Source organism: Alosa sapidissima, chromosome 20 (genome assembly GCF_018492685.1).
Source record: "Alosa sapidissima isolate fAloSap1 chromosome 20, fAloSap1.pri, whole genome shotgun sequence".
NCBI lineage: Eukaryota > Metazoa > Chordata > Actinopteri > Clupeiformes > Clupeidae > Alosa > Alosa sapidissima.
The window spans coordinates 30,443,665-30,463,847 of NC_055976.1; the positions used below are offsets into that span (position 1 = coordinate 30,443,665).

General features: G+C 43.7%; 1 protein-coding gene across 1 annotated transcript; it reads left to right on the forward strand.

Annotated features, from left to right (window-relative positions):
- The first annotated feature begins 5,488 nt into the window (after nt 1-5,488).
- LOC121694064 lies at nt 5,489-20,183 on the forward strand. The gene is made up of 6 exons (XM_042073992.1): nt 5,489-5,569; nt 16,152-16,199; nt 17,810-18,492; nt 18,578-19,110; nt 19,241-19,413; nt 19,526-20,183. The coding sequence occupies exons 1-6, from the start codon at nt 5,489-5,491 to the stop codon at nt 19,805-19,807; spliced, it is 1,800 nt and encodes a 599-aa protein (XP_041929926.1). The 3' UTR covers nt 19,808-20,183.

A 20,183-nucleotide genomic window follows, 5' to 3' on the forward strand; every position in this document is an offset into this window, starting at 1 on the left:
TTCTCCATGACAGGTAGCCTATTCTAGGCTAAACTTCATCTGCATCGCTAACTTCAGCTAAATATGTTACGTTGGTTAGAGAGGTATTTTTTGTTTTCACTGTTTCCGTAATGTGTAGCTGGGTCATGGTTGGAGAAACGTTAAAGCAGCTGCAAGTCAACTAACGTTATTAGCTAAGTGTTAATTACATCTGGCAACCCAAAAGAGGCTCGCGTCTGGTAGTCTTGAGAACGTTCACCAGTGTTTTGATTTTGGCCTACAGAACATTCGGTAACAATCCTACAAATCGCTCCTTTAAAGGTGCTCTAAGCGATGCTGGGTAACGTCACTTCTGTTGACTTTCAAACAAAACCTAAAAAAAGTGTGGCATCGCTTAGAGCACCTTTAAACAATCTTTATTTGTAAGTGTGTAAGTGTGTGTTTTGTAAGTGTGTGTGTATGTTTTGTAACTGTGTGTAGGTGTGTGTGGAGGTGTGTAAGTGTGCATTTAGTAAGTAGGTGTTACGAGGTGCAAAAGTGGCTTCTGAGGGTCATAAGGACTTTCAGAACAAAGATGCCACTGTTGTGTTGAGCTGTGTTGTGTTGTGTTGTGCTGTGTTGTGTTGTTGTGTTGAGCTGTGTTGTGTTGTGTTGTGTTGAGCTGTGTTGTGTTGAGTTGTGCTGTGTTGTGTTGTTGTGTTGAGCTGTGTTGTGTTGTGTTGAGCTGTGTTGTGTTGAGTTGAGCTGTGTTGTGTTGTGTTGAGCTGTGTTGTGTTGTGTTGAGTTGTGTTGTGTTGAGCTGTGTTGTGTTGTGTTGTGTTGAGTTGAGTTGTGCCGTGTTGTGTTGAGTTGTGTTGTGTTGAGCTGTGTTGTGTTGTGTTGAGTTGAGCTGTGTTGTGTTGTGTTGTGTTGTGTTGAGCTGTGCTGCGGTTGATATCAGCTTACCTATGATTACCCCTGATTGCTCTGGACAGGACGGGACGGGAGAATCAGTATAACAGTATGAGCAGACTCTTCACTGTGAGGCCCGGTGAGATCATCAAAAAGGCCTGCCACTGAGACCTTCAAACACACACATACTCACAGCACAAGCCTTCAAATAAACTATCATGGACCTGAGTTAAAAGACATTCACACACACACACTCAAGCAGCTCAATGTCATAATGTGTGTGTGTGTGTGTGTGTAGTGTCCCTCTCCCCTCTCTGTCAGACTGACCCTGCTTCCATAACTAGCTGTCCCCGTGGAAACAAGCACATTCCACAGAGCCAACAACCACAGCAACCATCCAATCGGATTCACTCTTTAACCAGTGTAGCTTAATTAGCCAGCCTTTTGTGTGTGTGTGTGTGAGTAGTTCAGTTGCCCAATTCACCAGGCGATGAGTTGACCGTAGTGACGGTTACTAATGGCTATATTAAACTGAGTCTCAATTAAAGGGTGTATTCATAGACTAATGAATCACACAGTTCATAAAACCAATTAGCATCATCTAGCTGCCATAATACACAGCTAAATAGCGTGCTAGCTGCCATAATACACAGCTAGCCTATATAGCGTGCTAGCTGGCTACAACCTAGCTTAAATGAAGAGGTAAAGCAGCACAGTGGTAAACATTCCCTGTCTCAAGAGAATGTTTTTTTTAAACATGTTGCTGGTATGAAATTCAAAATGATCATATATTTTCCATGAAATAGTCAACATTTTAACTTTCAACATTTGATATGTTGTCTATGTGCGTTTTGCTGATAAATATGGGTTTACAAGACTTGTAAATGATTACATTCTGTTTTTATTTGCATTTTACATAACATCCCATCTTTTCTTGTCTAGCCTGACGAGCTAGGCCCACATCACCGCATATGTTGAGAGGGTCAAGACCGAGTCGAGATTGAGACCGTTGGTTTTTAAATGCAGCCGAGACCGAGTCTTTGAGGAGGCAAGACCAAGTCTTTAAGGAGTCGAGACTGCATCGAGACCGACCAAAAAAAAAGAGTAGAGTTTCATGATTTACTTACATTTAACATCACCCAAGTATTATATTCAACAGTTAAATTCCCAAAGGGTAGGCTAAACTGTTTTTCTGAACTATACTTTAAGACTAGTGTCATTACAGTCCAACAGTACAGTACACTCCAAAGCTGCTGTTATGTCCGGACGATAAACACCTAAAAAAAGTGACGTGGCGGAGCAGTCTCTTCAATTATCACATGATTTGGTCTGTCTGTAAACAATGCATATGTGAAACTGAACTGGACCAAAGTCTGCGTGCAACATTGTAACAATTTATTACCTGCTGCAGACCAAACAATCAAAATATAGGTCTGAAAAAACGCCCTTAGTTTCTGTGAGCAGACACTGTAACAGAGGTGTGTGTGTGTGTGCAGGGACAGACACCTGATAGTTTTGTTTTGGGGTAAACTGTCTAGGTCTTTTGAACACCAGTCCAGCACTGTGCTTATGTGTCGCTGTTTCAAACACACACACTCTCTGTCTCTCTCTCTCTCTCTCTCTCTCAAGGGGATGTTTAAGAATGAGGTCCATGCCTGGATTGGCTGTTGTCGTTGGCACGGTTACGGTTACAGTTCTGGATCACTTCATCTGCAGAAGGCTGTAACCATGCCAACCCCTCACTCAGCACTGACCCATCCTCCAGGGGCGCGGCTAGAGTGGTATTCCATAGTGAACTACACTCCATGCCCAGGCCGCTAGGGTGGTATTCCATAGTGAACTACACTCCATGCCCAGGCCGCTATGGTGGTATTCCATAGTGCACTACACTCCATGCCCAGGCCGCTAGGGTGGTATTCCATAGAGCACTACACTCCATGCCCAGGCCGCTAGGGTGGTATTCCATAGTGCACTACACTCCATGCGTGGCCCAGGCCGCTCAACTTATTTACCAAATGTGCGCTTTTGGTTAATGTAGGCTAGCCTAACATGCAGGGTAGACCTCTCCTTATTGAGCATACGAAAAACCTTTACATAAACAGGAACAGAAAGCCCCTCTTAATCATGTCAACCTACACATGGCATTCCTTATCAAATAGCCTACCACATGAAAGCATCTAACTTTTACAACACTGTGAAATTCCGGCTGCTAAACACACCATTTTAACGCAGTTTGGGAAGGACAGAAAAACCTTTACAGAGCAAGCGGCTCAAATTACGTGAACATTGCTACCTTATGCGCATTATAACTTCACTGCCCAACCCACGAAGGGAAAGAAAAGAAAAAATAAACCAATGAGATTATGTCACGATTTGCGGTAGAGAAAAACACAGTTTTTGTAACCTACCAACAATAAGGCTTTGCTCACAACACTCTGATGATCTATACTGTACGCATTAATTGAATCTGATCAATCTTGAAACCAAAACGGCGAAATGTTCCAAACAGAGTGACTGTAAAGGATGCAATGCCTAATCTCACTGCTGTCAGCATCACTGCTAAGAACAGTGCACCTTCTGTTAAACACCTGAAAAATATTAAGCTGATGTTTTCTTTTCATGACGAGCACTAGGTTTGAATGATTTATACGTCTGAATGGAACGTTGCTTATCATGTCATGACAAAGTTTACACCAATCATCATCTTCTAATGCAGTGGTTCTTAACTGGTCTGGCTTTGGGACCCACAATTTCCCATGTTCATGAAGTCACGACCCATATATTTTTATAACGTTCAAGACAACAGATATGGTGAGCTACTGTACATGCTAAGACAGGCGAAGTGCCTGTAGGCCTATTTGTTTGGAACATGCTGTTTGGCATTACATTTGTGAAGTCTCCAGTTCCTGATGTCACCTTAAAGTACTTGACAGGTCTGTCTTTGACAGGTGTACTTTATTATGAGGCATTTTTACTCATGTTCCAGCAATTGTGAACATTGCACACTGTGGATTCTGCACCATTTCGTCTCAATTTAAGTCTATTTGAAATGGGCGATTTCTTCTCTTTTTTTGACCACAAGCTCCGCGACCCACCCAGAATGGTTCCGCGACCCACTTTTGGGTCCCGACCCACCAGTTAAGAACCACTGTTCTAATGTATCCTTATGCTGAGAAGTCCGCTCTGTTTCCCCCAAACATAGGGTATCGTTTGTGCACGAAGCATGTTTCAATCAGACATTACACAAGCTATTTTTATCATTGTAGTCCTAATACTATGGAAGAATATTAGACTCGAAAGTTTTTGAACGTGTGTATTACGTTTTGAAACTGTAGAAATTATTTGTTACTGTAAAAATGATCTGTAAAAGTAATTCCCGGGAAAGAAAGACTGGGGTACACGAAACTTGGTGGGCATGTACCCCCACATGAATAGCATGTAACCATCATTTTTTGTTTTGATCTGTAGCCCCCCCGCTGTATTGGATCCCCCGAAAGGAGGGTAGGGCAGTCATAGTTTTCTGTGAATATCTTGAGAACCGTAGGGCCTAGGATGACCAATTTTTTCCGTATGTTTGCCTCAAGGGGTCATGTTAACCCATTCCATGTGCACACATGTGCATAAACAGATACACACACAAACACATACATTCACAGTAATCATACGTATGACACATACTCACACAGTAGACATATGTATGCATGCATACACATGCACAAACACACATACGCAGGCAAACACACAAGCACGCACACACACACACCCACACACATGCACACAATTCAAGAATTTCTCAGAATTATGGGCAAGATGGGGGTGGGGTTGTATAAAATGAATTCTACATGTGAAATCTATGAACTAATCATGTTTTGGTACTTGTTGTCTAGCAGATACCAGTGAGAATTGAGTGTGGATAATGCATAAGACAGTTAGAATCATATAGGCCTTTCAGCGTGATTTATTTTTGTGGAAAAAATGTGCTGGACTAGGCGGCGGTCATATTTTGTACCGCTCTGCGGTACATCTAGTTGTAGACCTACGCACAGTGTGTACAGGATTACGGCTGGCGGCGCCAATGCCATCCTCAACAGGCTTCCCTTGATCAAAATAATAATATAAATATAATGAAATAAACTAGGACACACATGTATAACTGAATTGTGTGTGTGTCTGTGTGTATGTATGGTGTTCCATGTGTTGCCAGTAATATTTATATGACACTGGGGGGGTATGAGTGATATTGAACTGAGTTGTATATGTGTGTGTGTGTGCATGCATGCTGCAATAAAGGCAGGGATATTGAGTTGAATTTGGTGTGTGTCTATGAGTATACAGAGATACAGAAATATTGATATGTTTGTGTATGCGTGTGTGTGTGTAGGTAGTGATATTGAACTGACTCATTTGAGTGTGTCTTGTATATGGAGGTTGAGAGGGCACACAACCACTGAAGGCTATGTATACATCTGTGTGTGTGTGTGTGTGTGTGTGAAGCTCTTGCCTGAGGCAGAGGTAAATGTCCCTCCAGTGATTGGATCTCAGGGCTGTGTGTGTGCTGAGGCGTGATGTTTTTAAAATAACAGCTGCTCTTCAGCGCATTAGGGCCCGAGCTCCACCAATGACTGCTGCAGGACCACCACTCACCACCAGGCGGCAGCAGGGAGAGGGTGACTGGAATAAGTCTAACGAGGAAGGGACAGTAACCTATAGAAACACAAGTTTACAGTCAAAAATTGTACTCACTAAAGTTTCAAATAGGCCTCTAAGCTTTAGCCTAGCAGACCCTCTTTAATAATAGGCCTACCCTACCTATGTAGAAGGGCTAGCATAGCCTACATATGTAGAAGGGCTAACATAGCCTACATATGTAATAGGGCTAGCATAGCCTACCTATGTAATAGGGCTAGCATAGCCTACATATGTAATAGGGCTAGCATAGCCTACCTATGTAATAGGGCTAGCATAGCCTACATATGTAATAGGGCTAACATAGCCTACATATGTAATAGGGCTAGCATAGCCTACCTATGTAATAGGGCTAGCATAGCCTACATATGTAGAAGGGCTAACATAGCCTACCTATGTAATAGGGCTAACATAGCCTACATATGTAATAGGGCTAGCATAGCCTACATATGTAGAAGGGCTAACATAGCCTACCTATGTAATAGGGCTAGCATAGCCTACATATGTAATAGGGCTAACATAGCCTACCTATGTAATAGGGCTAACATAGCCCAACTATGTAATAGGGCTAGCATAGCCTACCTATGTAATAGGGCTAACATAGCCTACATATGTAATAGGGCTAACATAGCCTACATATGTAGAAGGGCTAACATAGCCTACCTATGTAATAGGGCTAACATAGCCTACATATGTAATAGGGCTAACATAGCCTACATATGTAGAAGGGCTAACATAGCCTACCTATGTAATAGGGCTAACATAGCCTACATATGTAATAGGGCTAGCATAGCCTACATATGTAGAAGGGCTAACATAGCCTACATATGTAGAAGGGCTAACATAGCCTACATATGTAGAAGGGCTAACATAGCCTACATATGTAGAAGGGCTAGCATAGCCTACCTATGTAATAGGGCTAACATAGCCTACATATGTAATAGGGCTAACATAGCCTACATATGTAGAAGGGCTAACATAGCCTACCTATGTAATAGGGCTAACATAGCCTACATATGTAATAGGGCTAGCATAGCCTACATATGTAGAAGGGCTAACATAGCCTACATATGTAGAAGGGCTAACATAGCCTACCTATGTAATAGGGCTAACATAGCCTACATATGTAATAGGGCTAGCATAGCCTACATATGTAGAAGGGCTAACATAGCCTACATATGTAGAAGGGCTAGCATAGCCTACCTATGTAATAGGGCTAGCATAGCCTACCTATGTAATAGGGCTAGCATAGCCTACATATGTAATAGGGCTAACATAGCCTACATATGTAGAAGGGCTAACATAGCCTACATATGTAGAAGGGCTAGCATAGCCTACATATGTAATAGGGCTAACATAGCCTACCTATGTAATAGGGCTAACATAGCCCAACTATGTAATAGGGCTAACATAGCCTACCTATGTAATAGGGCTAGCATAGCCTACCTATGTAATAGGGCTAACATAGCCTACATATGTAATAGGGCTAACATAGCCTACATATGTAGAAGGGCTAACATAGCCTACCTATGTAATAGGGCTAACATAGCCTACATATGTAATAGGGCTAGCATAGCCTACATATGTAGAAGGGCTAACATAGCCTACCTATGTAATAGGGCTAGCATAGCCTACATATGTAATAGGGCTAACATAGCCTACATATGTAATAGGGCTAGCATAGCCCAACTATGTAATAGGGCTAGCATAGCCTACCTATGTAATAGGGCTAGCATAGCCTACATATGTAGAAGGGCTAACATAGCCTACCTATGTAATAGGGCTAACATAGCCTACATATGTAATAGGGCTAGCATAGCCTACATATGTAGAAGGGCTAACATAGCCTACCTATGTAATAGGGCTAGCATAGCCTACATATGTAATAGGGCTAACATAGCCTACATATGTAATAGGGCTAACATAGCCTACATATGTAATAGGGCTAGCATAGCCCAACTATGTAATAGGGCTAGCATAGCCTACCTATGTAATAGGGCTAGCATAGCCCAACTATGTAATAGGGCTAGCATAGCCTACATATGTAGAAGGGCTAACATAGCCTACCTATGTAATAGGGCTAGCATAGCCTACATATGTAATAGGGCTAACATAGCCTACATATGTAGAAGGGCTAACATAGCCTACCTATGTAATAGGGCTAGCATAGCCTACATATGTAATAGGGCTAACATAGCCTACATATGTAATAGGGCTAGCATAGCCTACATATGTAGAAGGGCTAACATAGCCTACATATGTAGAAGGGCTAGCATAGCCTACCTATGTAATAGGGCTAGCATAGCCTACCTATGTAATAGGGCTAGCATAGCCCAACTATGTAATAGGGCTAGCATAGCCTACATATGTAGAAGGGCTAACATAGCCTACCTATGTAATAGGGCTAACATAGCCTACATATGTAATAGGGCTAGCATAGCCTACATATGTAGAAGGGCTAACATAGCCTACATATGTAGAAGGGCTAACATAGCCTACCTATGTAATAGGGCTAACATAGCCTACATATGTAATAGGGCTAGCATAGCCTACATATGTAGAAGGGCTAACATAGCCTACATATGTAGAAGGGCTAGCATAGCCTACCTATGTAATAGGGCTAGCATAGCCTACCTATGTAATAGGGCTAGCATAGCCTACATATGTAATAGGGCTAACATAGCCTACATATGTAGAAGGGCTAACATAGCCTACATATGTAGAAGGGCTAGCATAGCCTACATATGTAATAGGGCTAACATAGCCTACCTATGTAATAGGGCTAACATAGCCCAACTATGTAATAGGGCTAACATAGCCCACCTATGTAATAGGGCTAGCATAGCCTACCTATGTAATAGGGCTAACATAGCCTACATATGTAATAGGGCTAACATAGCCTACATATGTAGAAGGGCTAACATAGCCTACCTATGTAATAGGGCTAACATAGCCTACATATGTAATAGGGCTAGCATAGCCTACATATGTAGAAGGGCTAACATAGCCTACCTATGTAATAGGGCTAGCATAGCCTACATATGTAATAGGGCTAACATAGCCTACATATGTAATAGGGCTAGCATAGCCCAACTATGTAATAGGGCTAGCATAGCCTACCTATGTAATAGGGCTAGCATAGCCTACATATGTAGAAGGGCTAACATAGCCTACCTATGTAATAGGGCTAACATAGCCTACATATGTAATAGGGCTAGCATAGCCTACATATGTAGAAGGGCTAACATAGCCTACCTATGTAATAGGGCTAGCATAGCCTACATATGTAATAGGGCTAGCATAGCCTACCTATGTAATAGGGCTAGCATAGCCCAACTATGTAATAGGGCTAGCATAGCCTACATATGTAGAAGGGCTAACATAGCCTACCTATGTAATAGGGCTAGCATAGCCTACATATGTAATAGGGCTAACATAGCCTACATATGTAGAAGGGCTAACATAGCCTACCTATGTAATAGGGCTAGCATAGCCTACATATGTAATAGGGCTAACATAGCCTACATATGTAATAGGGCTAGCATAGCCTACATATGTAGAAGGGCTAACATAGCCTACATATGTAGAAGGGCTAGCATAGCCTACCTATGTAATAGGGCTAGCATAGCCTACCTATGTAATAGGGCTAGCATAGCCCAACTATGTAATAGGGCTAGCATAGCCTACATATGTAGAAGGGCTAACATAGCCTACCTATGTAATAGGGCTAACATAGCCTACATATGTAATAGGGCTAGCATAGCCTACATATGTAGAAGGGCTAACATAGCCTACATATGTAGAAGGGCTAACATAGCCTACCTATGTAATAGGGCTAACATAGCCTACATATGTAATAGGGCTAGCATAGCCTACATATGTAGAAGGGCTAACATAGCCTACATATGTAGAAGGGCTAGCATAGCCTACCTATGTAATAGGGCTAGCATAGCCTACCTATGTAATAGGGCTAGCATAGCCTACATATGTAATAGGGCTAACATAGCCTACATATGTAGAAGGGCTAACATAGCCTACATATGTAGAAGGGCTAGCATAGCCTACATATGTAATAGGGCTAACATAGCCTACCTATGTAATAGGGCTAACATAGCCCAACTATGTAATAGGGCTAACATAGCCTACCTATGTAATAGGGCTAGCATAGCCTACCTATGTAATAGGGCTAACATAGCCTACATATGTAATAGGGCTAACATAGCCTACATATGTAGAAGGGCTAACATAGCCTACCTATGTAATAGGGCTAACATAGCCTACATATGTAATAGGGCTAGCATAGCCTACATATGTAGAAGGGCTAACATAGCCTACCTATGTAATAGGGCTAGCATAGCCTACATATGTAATAGGGCTAACATAGCCTACATATGTAATAGGGCTAGCATAGCCCAACTATGTAATAGGGCTAGCATAGCCTACCTATGTAATAGGGCTAGCATAGCCTACATATGTAGAAGGGCTAACATAGCCTACCTATGTAATAGGGCTAACATAGCCTACATATGTAATAGGGCTAGCATAGCCTACATATGTAGAAGGGCTAACATAGCCTACCTATGTAATAGGGCTAGCATAGCCTACATATGTAATAGGGCTAACATAGCCTACATATGTAATAGGGCTAACATAGCCTACATATGTAATAGGGCTAGCATAGCCCAACTATGTAATAGGGCTAGCATAGCCTACCTATGTAATAGGGCTAGCATAGCCCAACTATGTAATAGGGCTAGCATAGCCTACATATGTAGAAGGGCTAACATAGCCTACCTATGTAATAGGGCTAGCATAGCCTACATATGTAATAGGGCTAACATAGCCTACATATGTAGAAGGGCTAACATAGCCTACCTATGTAATAGGGCTAGCATAGCCTACATATGTAATAGGGCTAACATAGCCTACATATGTAATAGGGCTAACATAGCCTACATATGTAATAGGGCTAGCATAGCCCAACTATGTAATAGGGCTAGCATAGCCTACCTATGTAATAGGGCTAGCATAGCCTACATATGTAATAGGGCTAGCATAGCCTACCTATGTAATAGGGCTAGCATAGCCTACATATGTAATAGGGCTAGCATAGCCTACCTATGTAATAGGGCTAGCATAGCCTACATATGTAATAGGGCTAGCATAGCCTACATATGTAGAAGGGCTAACATAGCCTACCTATGTAATAGGGCTAGCATAGCCTACCTATGTAATAGGGCTAGCATAGCCTACCTATGTAGAAGGGCTAACATAGCCCAACTATGAATAATAGGGCTAACATAGCCTACATATGTAGAAGGGCTAGCATAGCCTACCTATGTAATAGGGCTAGCATAGCCCAACTATGTAATAGGGCTAGCATAGCCTACCTATGTAATAGGGCTAGCATAGCCTACATATGTAATAGGGCTAGCATAGCCTACCTATGTAATAGGGCTAGCATAGCCTACATATGTAATAGGGCTAGCATAGCCTACCTATGTAATAGGGCTAGCATAGCCTACATATGTAATAGGGCTAGCATAGCCTACATATGTAGAAGGGCTAACATAGCCTACCTATGTAATAGGGCTAGCATAGCCTACCTATGTAATAGGGCTAACATAGCCTACATATGTAATAGGGCTAGCATAGCCTACCTATGTAATAGGGCTAACATAGCCTACATATGTAATAGGGCTAGCATAGCCTACATATGTAATAGGGCTAGCATAGCCTACCTATGTAATAGGGCTAACATAGCCTACCTATGTAGAAGGGCTAACATAGCCTACCTTTGAATAGAGCAGGGCCAGGGGCGTCACTAGACCTTATTCACTGGGGCACGTGCCTTGGTAAAAACACGCGCTGCTCTCGCTGGAAACAGCATTCATTAGCGCATCTCCGTGCCTGCTTTAGTCATGACTCGAGCCTGTCACTTACCAGCCAATAAAAAACAAACAAGGAAAAAAAGAAAGGGGCCATAATAGCCAATCAGGAAATAGCACCTCTGTAGCTGGGTAAGATTGAACGCAACAACCAATGAAAATCGTTCACATGATTCTTCCGAGTGTTTCGTTGTACAGTGGAAACCGCTGGAGCTCATCACATCACTTTGAGCGCAGAGTAAGTCGTCCTGTTTAACAACAAATTCACAACTTGTTTGACAGAAATTGATTTACGTATAGTGTAGAGAGTAGGGGTGTAAACCGGTACACAGAAGTCACGGTTCGGTTCGTACCTCGGTTCGGACATCACGGTTCGGTACGAGTTCGGTACAATGGAGGGAAAAGCAAAACAAAAATGCAGAAAGCTTTTTTTTTTGTACATGTCTCAGGCTGTACCACCTAGTGTCATACAGTCTCTTCCCTGAGCTATCTGCAACAGCCTGAAGTGTGTAAGATGTAGGCTAAACAGTACAATAAGTACCCAGACTCCATCTGTAACTTGTAAACAAAATAAGACAATCAGCTATAAAACTGAAAATAGGCCTACAGCATCTCTTATTTCTGAAAGTGCAAATTACATAGAAAAATGATTTTTAAAAATCCACTTAAGCAAGACCTTCAACATCTGTGTTTAGTTGTATATGGAAGGGTCTACAATTTGCCTCAATATTTTTTTATTGTGTGTAAAGTAATAATCTAGCCTACTAACTGTGAAAATATCGTACTATTTTGCCTTTTTTTAAAAAACGAAATTGCTCCTTTCATTTCATAAACAGACTACAACTAGAAGTCAAGAAGACTTTGCCCTTTGACGTTAACTCACCGTAACTCACCGTTTATTAGCCTGGTTAGCGTTGTCACTTTATTTTACGGTCTATGCACTTAACACTACCAGCTCCTCATGTGAGAAGTTACAAGTTATACATAAAGGTAATTACCACGCGATTTACATAGCTTTCTGTCATTACGAAATCATTTAATTTAAGCCATAGGTTTTGGCCCTATTTGTATGTGTATTTAAAGTCTGCTGAAGCGCAGGGGAAGTTGTTTTTTCCCCTCGTTTCAGTGATTGGTACAACATCTGGGTGATGGCTTCGAATATGTGTAGCATTTTTTCCACTCATACCCAAGAACTGCTGAACAACGCCGACACACAGTTTCATCTTATCCACCACTCTTTCGCCTGTAGGCTACTAACGTTACTGTAACTGAAGATCTCAAACTTGCGATCTTAAAGAGACCAGTGGATCCTCTAACTCTTGTGGGTCTAACCTTAGTGCTGCTAATGACTGACGGACTCGACAGACGACCTGACAAAAAAAAAACATAGGCGCCAATCAGAGCTTCAGAGCTAAGGCGAGGCTACAGATTAGCGTTAGGTGTCGCTAAAGAACTCCCGTAACTCTCGCTACTTAACAGTAATTGCTCATGAAATTAATTAATCCGCACACGAGTTTTATGTATTTTTATACCGTGTCAATTCATGCACCGAACCGTGACACCCGTACCGTTTCGGTTCAATACGAATACATGAACCGTTACACCCCTAGTAGACAGAGTCCTGTAAAAGTAGCCTATACTGTTTGTGAAGCTGTCCTACTGTAAAACTAAACATAGCCTTCAGAGATGGACATCAGAAAATTCTTCCTGAACAGAGGCCGAAGGAGAGGAACAGTGAGGAGAGATGAGGAGGACGAGGGAGGTATGATAATTGCCCACATTAACGGTAACATTAACATTTATGTTAAAGTGCCAGTGCTGTGATTTGATCAATGGTTTAATGGCAAACTTAAATAAGTTGCTGCATTTGCAAATGTAGCCTATAATAATCTACACAGACTCTGTAGATTATAGGCTACATTTGGAAATTATCACCACAAGTCAATATGAAGGCTTTAGTAGCCTATTTAAGCTACAAAGAACTGCAGTATTGCCAGGATGACTATAAGACCCTTGCCTGGGAGGGAAGTATATCTCAATTTTGACAAAAAAAATAAGCTTTCCCTTTTGTTAGTAGGAAAGCCTATTAAATTCATGCAGTGAGTATAGGCCTACTTATGCCTATGTGTTTGGATGTTGCTGGATAGTGATTCTTACAACAATTGAGGGAGAGAGTGCTGGTCCTACAGTATGACAGTGACAATAATGATTTTGAAGCTTGTAGCCTACCCGTAGGCTAGCCATTTATTTCATATTGCGTGCACATTTATTTTTTATTTTTATTTTTTTATGTATTGGGAGTTGGGGGCCTGTTCCCCAGCAAAGCTCTAGGTCTAGAATCGCCCCTGAGCAGGGCTAACATAGCCTACATATGTAATAGGGCTAGCATAGCCCAACTATGAATAATAGGGCTAGCATAGCCTACCTATGTAGCAGGGCTAACATAGTCCAACTATGAATAATAGGGCTAACATAGCCCAACTATGAATAATAGGGCTAGCATAGCCTACCTATGTAGAAGGGCTAACATAGCCCAACTATGAATAATAGGGCTAGCATAGCCTACCTATGTAGAAGGGCTAACATAGCCCAACTATGAATAATAGGGCTAACATAGCCTACATATGTAATAGGGCTAGCATAGCCCAACTATGAATAATAGGGCTAGCATAGCCTACCTATGTAGAAGGGCTAACATAGCCTACCTATGTAATAGGGCTAGCATAGCCTACATATGTAATAGGGCTAGCATAGCCCAACTATGAATAATAGGGCTAGCATAGCCTACCTATGTAGAAGGGCTAACATAGCCTACCTATGTAATAGGGCTAGCATAGCCTACATATGTAATAGGGCTAACATAGCCTACCTATGTAATAGGGCTAGCATAGCCTACATATGTAATAGGGCTAGCATAGCCCAACTATGAATAATAGGGCTAGCATAGCCTACCTATGTAGAAGGGCTAGCATAGCCTACATATGTAATAGGGCTAGCATAGCCTACCTATGTAGAAGGGCTAACATAGCCTACATATGTAATAGGGCTAGCATAGCCTACCTATGTAGAAGGGCTAACATAGCCTACATATGTAATAGGGCTAGCATAGCCTACCTATGTAGAAGGGCTAACATAGCCTACCTTTGAATAGAGCAGGGCTAACATAGCCTACCTATGTAGAAGGGCTAACATAGCCCAACTATGAATAATAGGGCTAGCATAGCCTACCTATGTAGAAGGGCTAACATAGCCCAACTATGAATAATAGGGCTAACATAGCCTACCTATGTAATAGGGCTAACATAGCCTACCTTTGAATAGAGCAGGGCTAACATAGCCTACCTATGAATAATAGGGCTAACATAGCCTATCTGTGAATCATAGGGATAACATAGCCTACCTATGTAGAAGGGCTAACATAGCCCAACTATGAATAATAGGGCTAACATAGCCTACCTTTGAATAGAGCAGGGCTAACATAGCCTACCTATGAATAATAGGGCTAACATAGCCTATCTGTGAATCATAGGGCTAACATAGCCTACCTATGTAGTAGGCTAACATAGCCCATGTAATAGGCTATGTTAGCCTACTACAGGGCTATTAAACTTCAATACCAAGTGGGCCAGACAGGAAAACCACTGGGTCTTCACAGGCCACCCAAAATATGGTGTTGCTAAAATTACTATTGTGGCTATAAGACATGCATTCATTCATAAGTATCCAGCTACATTTAATACGTTCAGTTACATATAATCACAAACACTGGTTGTGGTGGACCTTCCTTTATTCTGAGATCGTATAGGCTCTCAAAACAATTCCAAACAGACATAAGGTGCTTATAGAGAGCAGGGCTATATTATTTGTCAAATAAACCAGTAAAACATATCATGGGATGGAATAACATAACAACAAGAAACCACTGAAACAGTAGGCTATCCTGACAAACAATAAGCAGAATGTTAATACCTCAATCAAGTGATGGGCTATGTCATTAACATCCAACTTCTGTCATATTTCATACTTGTAAAAGAAACCAGTGAAACGTCCTGACAAACAATAAGCAACATTGTAATGCGTCAATCTGATGATATAACTATCATACGCCTTCTTTGTAAAAGAGCCTTGGTAAAAGGTCTCTTGCGTCGGGTGACAGGGTCAATGTCCAGGCTACACGAAGGGATGCTATCATAGCTCTCTTGTTCTGTACAAAAGTGACTGAGGGCTAGGCTACTTTACTCCTTAGACCTGTGCGCAAAGCACAGGGTTTTATTTGGAGCAGGCTAAGGCTATATTCGTTTGGAGCGCATACCGCTATCAAAAGCAGAAGATTTTCCGTTTGGTTTGGGATTTAATTTACTTTTGGACAGTTTGATTATATTGCTCAATGTTGGGACTGATGAGCACTGAAATCTGGGGGGTATTTGATGGCTCACTATTACATTTTCACCTGCTGTTTCCCAGACAGCACACATACATCTGCCCGATGTCGGTTTCAGATCAGCATGGAATCCTCCCATATAATAATGTCGCAGGGGTATCGGCCTGAAGTCGCTTCCATGTATGTTGGCTTTTGATCGTTCCTACTATCCAAAGCAGATCCCGCTATCTGTTTTTTTAACCCCAGCTTCCATGTATGTTGGCTTTTTATCGTTCCTACTACCCAACGCAGATCCCGCTCTATCTGTTCTTTTTTTGCATGTGTAGCAGGCAGCCAGGCACGTCAGATCAGCCTCCTGGAGCAGCGATTTTCAGGTTGGTAAATTCTCTCATGTAAATTGTCAGAAAATAGGCATTGTGTCAATTGTATGACTGTTTATATATTTGCCTGCTAGGCTAAGCCATAACTTGGTGTAAATTACTTTATAAAGAGCTGTTTTGGGGTAATTACAACTTCGTTTTGAACTAATTCACGTAAGCTAGTTGAGCTAACACTGGAAAATATGTTAAACCTAGCTAGCGGCTATGGCGAAATGTTAACACTACAGCATCCATGATTACCGGATTACAAGGACAACAATATGCTTGGGTGTAAGAATATTAGGCTGGAATGCCTCCAGTTGCGGCAACAATTGTGTTTAAATGTAGTACTAGTAGCCTAGGACTACTAATGCCAAGCTTTCATTGACAACAAGGTATTAAACCAACCAACAATATAAAATATTAAGAAGAGCTCTTATTTCACTGAGTTAAATCGAAACAATGTCTTCTATTGCTTGTGCACTGATAGCCCTACTGGTAGGCAATTATTACATCGCAGTGTTTGCAGTGAACTAACGTTATTGTTTTTTAAACGATAAAATGGTCCCACGCCACACTTAACGTGAACTCTTCATAAATCAAAACGGAAACTCGTAGAAAAGGGAAAGGAAAAATCCAGCATCTCCATGGTTACAGTTAAAATGTCGACACATCTCCACCTCTGTCTCTGGCTACTCAGCCTTAAATTATGTTTTCTGAGCTAAATTACATGTTTTCTCAAGTAAATGACATGTTTTCTGAGGTAAATTTACCTCAGAAAACATGTCATTTACCTGAGGTAAAGGTAGATTTTTGGTAGGAAATGGCAAAAATATATATTATTTAAGAAAAATCAGTAGGTGATTACACCATGCAAAAATATTTTTCAAAAAATAGTGGAAAATTAAACCGTGCAAAAATATTTTTCAGAGCGCATTTTAAAATCTGACTCCAGTCTTTTTTTAGTTGGCCTTGGATTTTTGTAGTACAGGTCACAAGACACGATGACGCAAACAAAGGCAGCAATGATATGCCCGATGATTTGCCCGATATGCTCGCGGCTGTATTCAGCCCTCGCCAACCACCTCACCCACGGGCACCATATTAACAATGCGAAGGAGAGGAGCATCCTCTTGCAGATGGGGATTGGCAGGATCCGCATCCGCACGGAGCCCTGCCCGTTGCCAGGCTGCACCTATCACAGCTCCCGCCTTGACAAACACCTATCAAGCGGGCAAGCGGAGCTGACCACCAAGCAGAAGGACAAGTTCATGGCTGACACCAAGCGGGTGAAGGGCCTGAGCCTCTTGGCTGCTTTGAGGGCCTCCAACCCCCAACCACCTATGGTCTCCACGCTCGAGATTGATGTGGACGAGGGAGACGAGGTGGTGGAGGAAGAAGAAAAGGAGCAGTGCCCCCGATGTGCCGCTCTCAAAACAGAGAAGGCCACCCTCAAGACCGAGGTCAGGTCCCTCACCCGGGAGCTCGAGATCTCGCCGTAGGAGGCCAGAAGGCTGATAATGGTTGAATGTAAGTGTCCAATCATCATTAATTTTGTGAAACAAATATGTGTTTATGTGTCTGTCTTTTCTAAGAAATGTGTGGTTGTGTGTCTGTCTTTTCAGCCAGGAGAAGCAGTGCAGATCTCTGACGAGGAGGAGCCTGCCCAGCCTGAGCCTGATGAGCCTTCCCAGCCCGATGAGCTTAAGGAGTCTGAGTCAAGAGCCGCCAGGCCATCCAGCTCCGCGAAGCCTGTGTCAGAGCCTCAATCCACCCCCACCGAGGAACCCATCAACTATGAGCCCGTTTTGGAGGGCAAGGGCTGTGCCTCGGTCCTTCGCAACATAAAGTTCCCCGACTCCATCGAGCAGTACCTGACAGAGTACCAGGCCCACCAAGCAGGGGCGGCCAGCACCGGCAGGGCCAGAGAGACAGCCCTCTCCAAAGTGTCCAGGGTGAGGTCCTTCCTCTACTCTATCACCCACAGGAAGAAGGACCTCTGGAACTGGCTGTTCCTGGACAACCCTGGGGAAATCAGGCGGTGGGTGGAAAAGCTCCAGGCGGGGAACAGGGCAGTAACCACCAGTTCCTCAAATAGTCCAAGAAACCAAGCCCAAGCTCTGCCGCCTGTCCCAGACGCAGGTCATGGGGGTGCTCAGGGTAATCGACAAGGCCGTCCAGGACCTCCGGAAGAAGGTTATCCTGCACCAGATAAAGGTGAAGAGGGTCAAGATGGCCAGGGTGGTCTCCCCGGCCAACCTCAAGACCTGCAGAGACTTTTCCAAGAAAAAGATCCCCAAGCTACTCAGTAAGTACAGAGCCTCCTTTGACTTGCGCTGGCACACCCACCTGCGGGAGCGCATGTTAACCTCTGCCCCTCTCTGTGTTTTCAGAAGCCTGACGTCGAGCCTCCCCAGCCCAGACGGCTCTGAGGAGGAGGAGCCTGAGCCTCAGCCTGGGCCGTCCGGGTTGTCGACGAAGACGCCCACGCCAGCCGCCGCCATGACAGAGACAGAATTCGAGGATGTCTCGAAGGTGTCAAGGGTGAGGTCGCTCCTGTTCTTCCTGGCTCAAAGGAAGAAAGAGCTATGGAGCTGGCTGTTTCTCGACAACCCAGGGGGCGTGAGGCGCTGGGTGGAGAAACTGCAGGAGGGGAATAGAGCCGTCACGGCGGCCAACTTCTACCTGCGAAACGTGCAGCAATTCCTGAAGAATTTCAAAGATACTAAGCCAAATCTGTGCCGACTCAGCCACACCCAGATCATGGGGGTAGTCAGAGGGGTGGACAAGGCCCTCCGCGATTTGAGGAAGAAAGTGGTCCTCCACCAGATACAGGTCAAGAGAGTGAAAATGGCAAGGGTGGTCTCCCCGGCCAATCTCAAAGCCTGCCGGGAACAGGCCAGGAAGAAGATACCCAAGCTTCTGAGTAAGTACAGAGCCTTTAATGTCTCAGATGTCCCTTAGTTTCTTAAATGTCCCTAGCTAGCATGCTACCGCTGGCACACCCACCTGCAGGAGCACATGTTGACCTCTGCGTACACCGTCTGTGTTTTCAGAAGCCCTCGCCGAGGACAACTGCATAGGCAACAGGCAGTGCTTCTACGGCTACTTCGCGGCATGGGTGGTGAGCCTTTACGGGCACCGGCCCGGCGTCATCACAAACATGCTCCTGGACCAGGTGGCCGAGGCGGAGAAGCTGGGCTGCGTCGAGGAGGGCTACATCGTCAATGTAAGCGTCTGCCCCATCTCCTTCAGTTCGCGTTTGCTCGCCACATTACACACGTCTCATGGCGCTTTACAGAACTACTCACGGTTCTCCTGTATCTTTCCTCTCTCCACAGGTGGATGACCACAAGATGGCGCGGTCCTTCGGCGCAGCCCAGCTCTTCCTCTGGCCTGAGGAGTTCAAGTGGCTGCGGGACTGGGTGGCCATGAGGGGGACGGCCCATCCCCAACCTCGAAAGGACAACAAGCTGGTGTTCTTTACTTCTGGCAGGGGTCCTTCAAACACAGCTACCTTCTCCTGGCCTGGGGGGAGATGGGTCTACCGGGGAGGCCCATCTTCACGTATATCAGGATGGCAGTGTCCAGTTACGCCAAGAGGGTGCACGGGTCCAGGGTGAGGAACATCAATAACGACGTACATGTGTCACGACGACAAAACCGCGGACAAATTTTACACCCTCTCCCTCAACGCAGCCGAGTCAAGAGGGTGCACGGGTCCAGGGTGCTCAACGCAGCCGAGTCAAGAGGGTGCACGGGTCCAGGGTGCTCAACGCAGCCGAGTCAAGAGGGTGCACGGGTCCAGGGTGCTCAACGCAGCCGAGTCAAGAGGGTGCACGTCAAGGCTAATAAGGGAGAGGAAGAGGAAGACAAGGAACCGCCGTGGCAGCAGCTCCAGGAGAAGTTTGTTGTTATTTGTTCTGTGTTTTAGTATAGTTTGTTGTTATTTGTTCTGTGTTTTAGTATAGTTTGTTGTTGTTTGTTCACTGTGTTCTA

Coding starts and splice junctions, on each gene's coding strand:
- LOC121694064 (XM_042073992.1), top strand. CDS start 5,489: ATGACTGCTGCAGGACCACCACTCACCACCAGGCGGCAGCAGGGAGAG. Junction 5,570..16,151: donor AGTCTAACGAGGAAGGGACA/GTAACCTATAGA, acceptor TTGCATGTGTAG/CAGGCAGCCAGGCACGTCAG. Junction 16,200..17,809: donor CCTGGAGCAGCGATTTTCAG/GTTGGTAAATTC, acceptor CTGTCTTTTCAG/CCAGGAGAAGCAGTGCAGAT.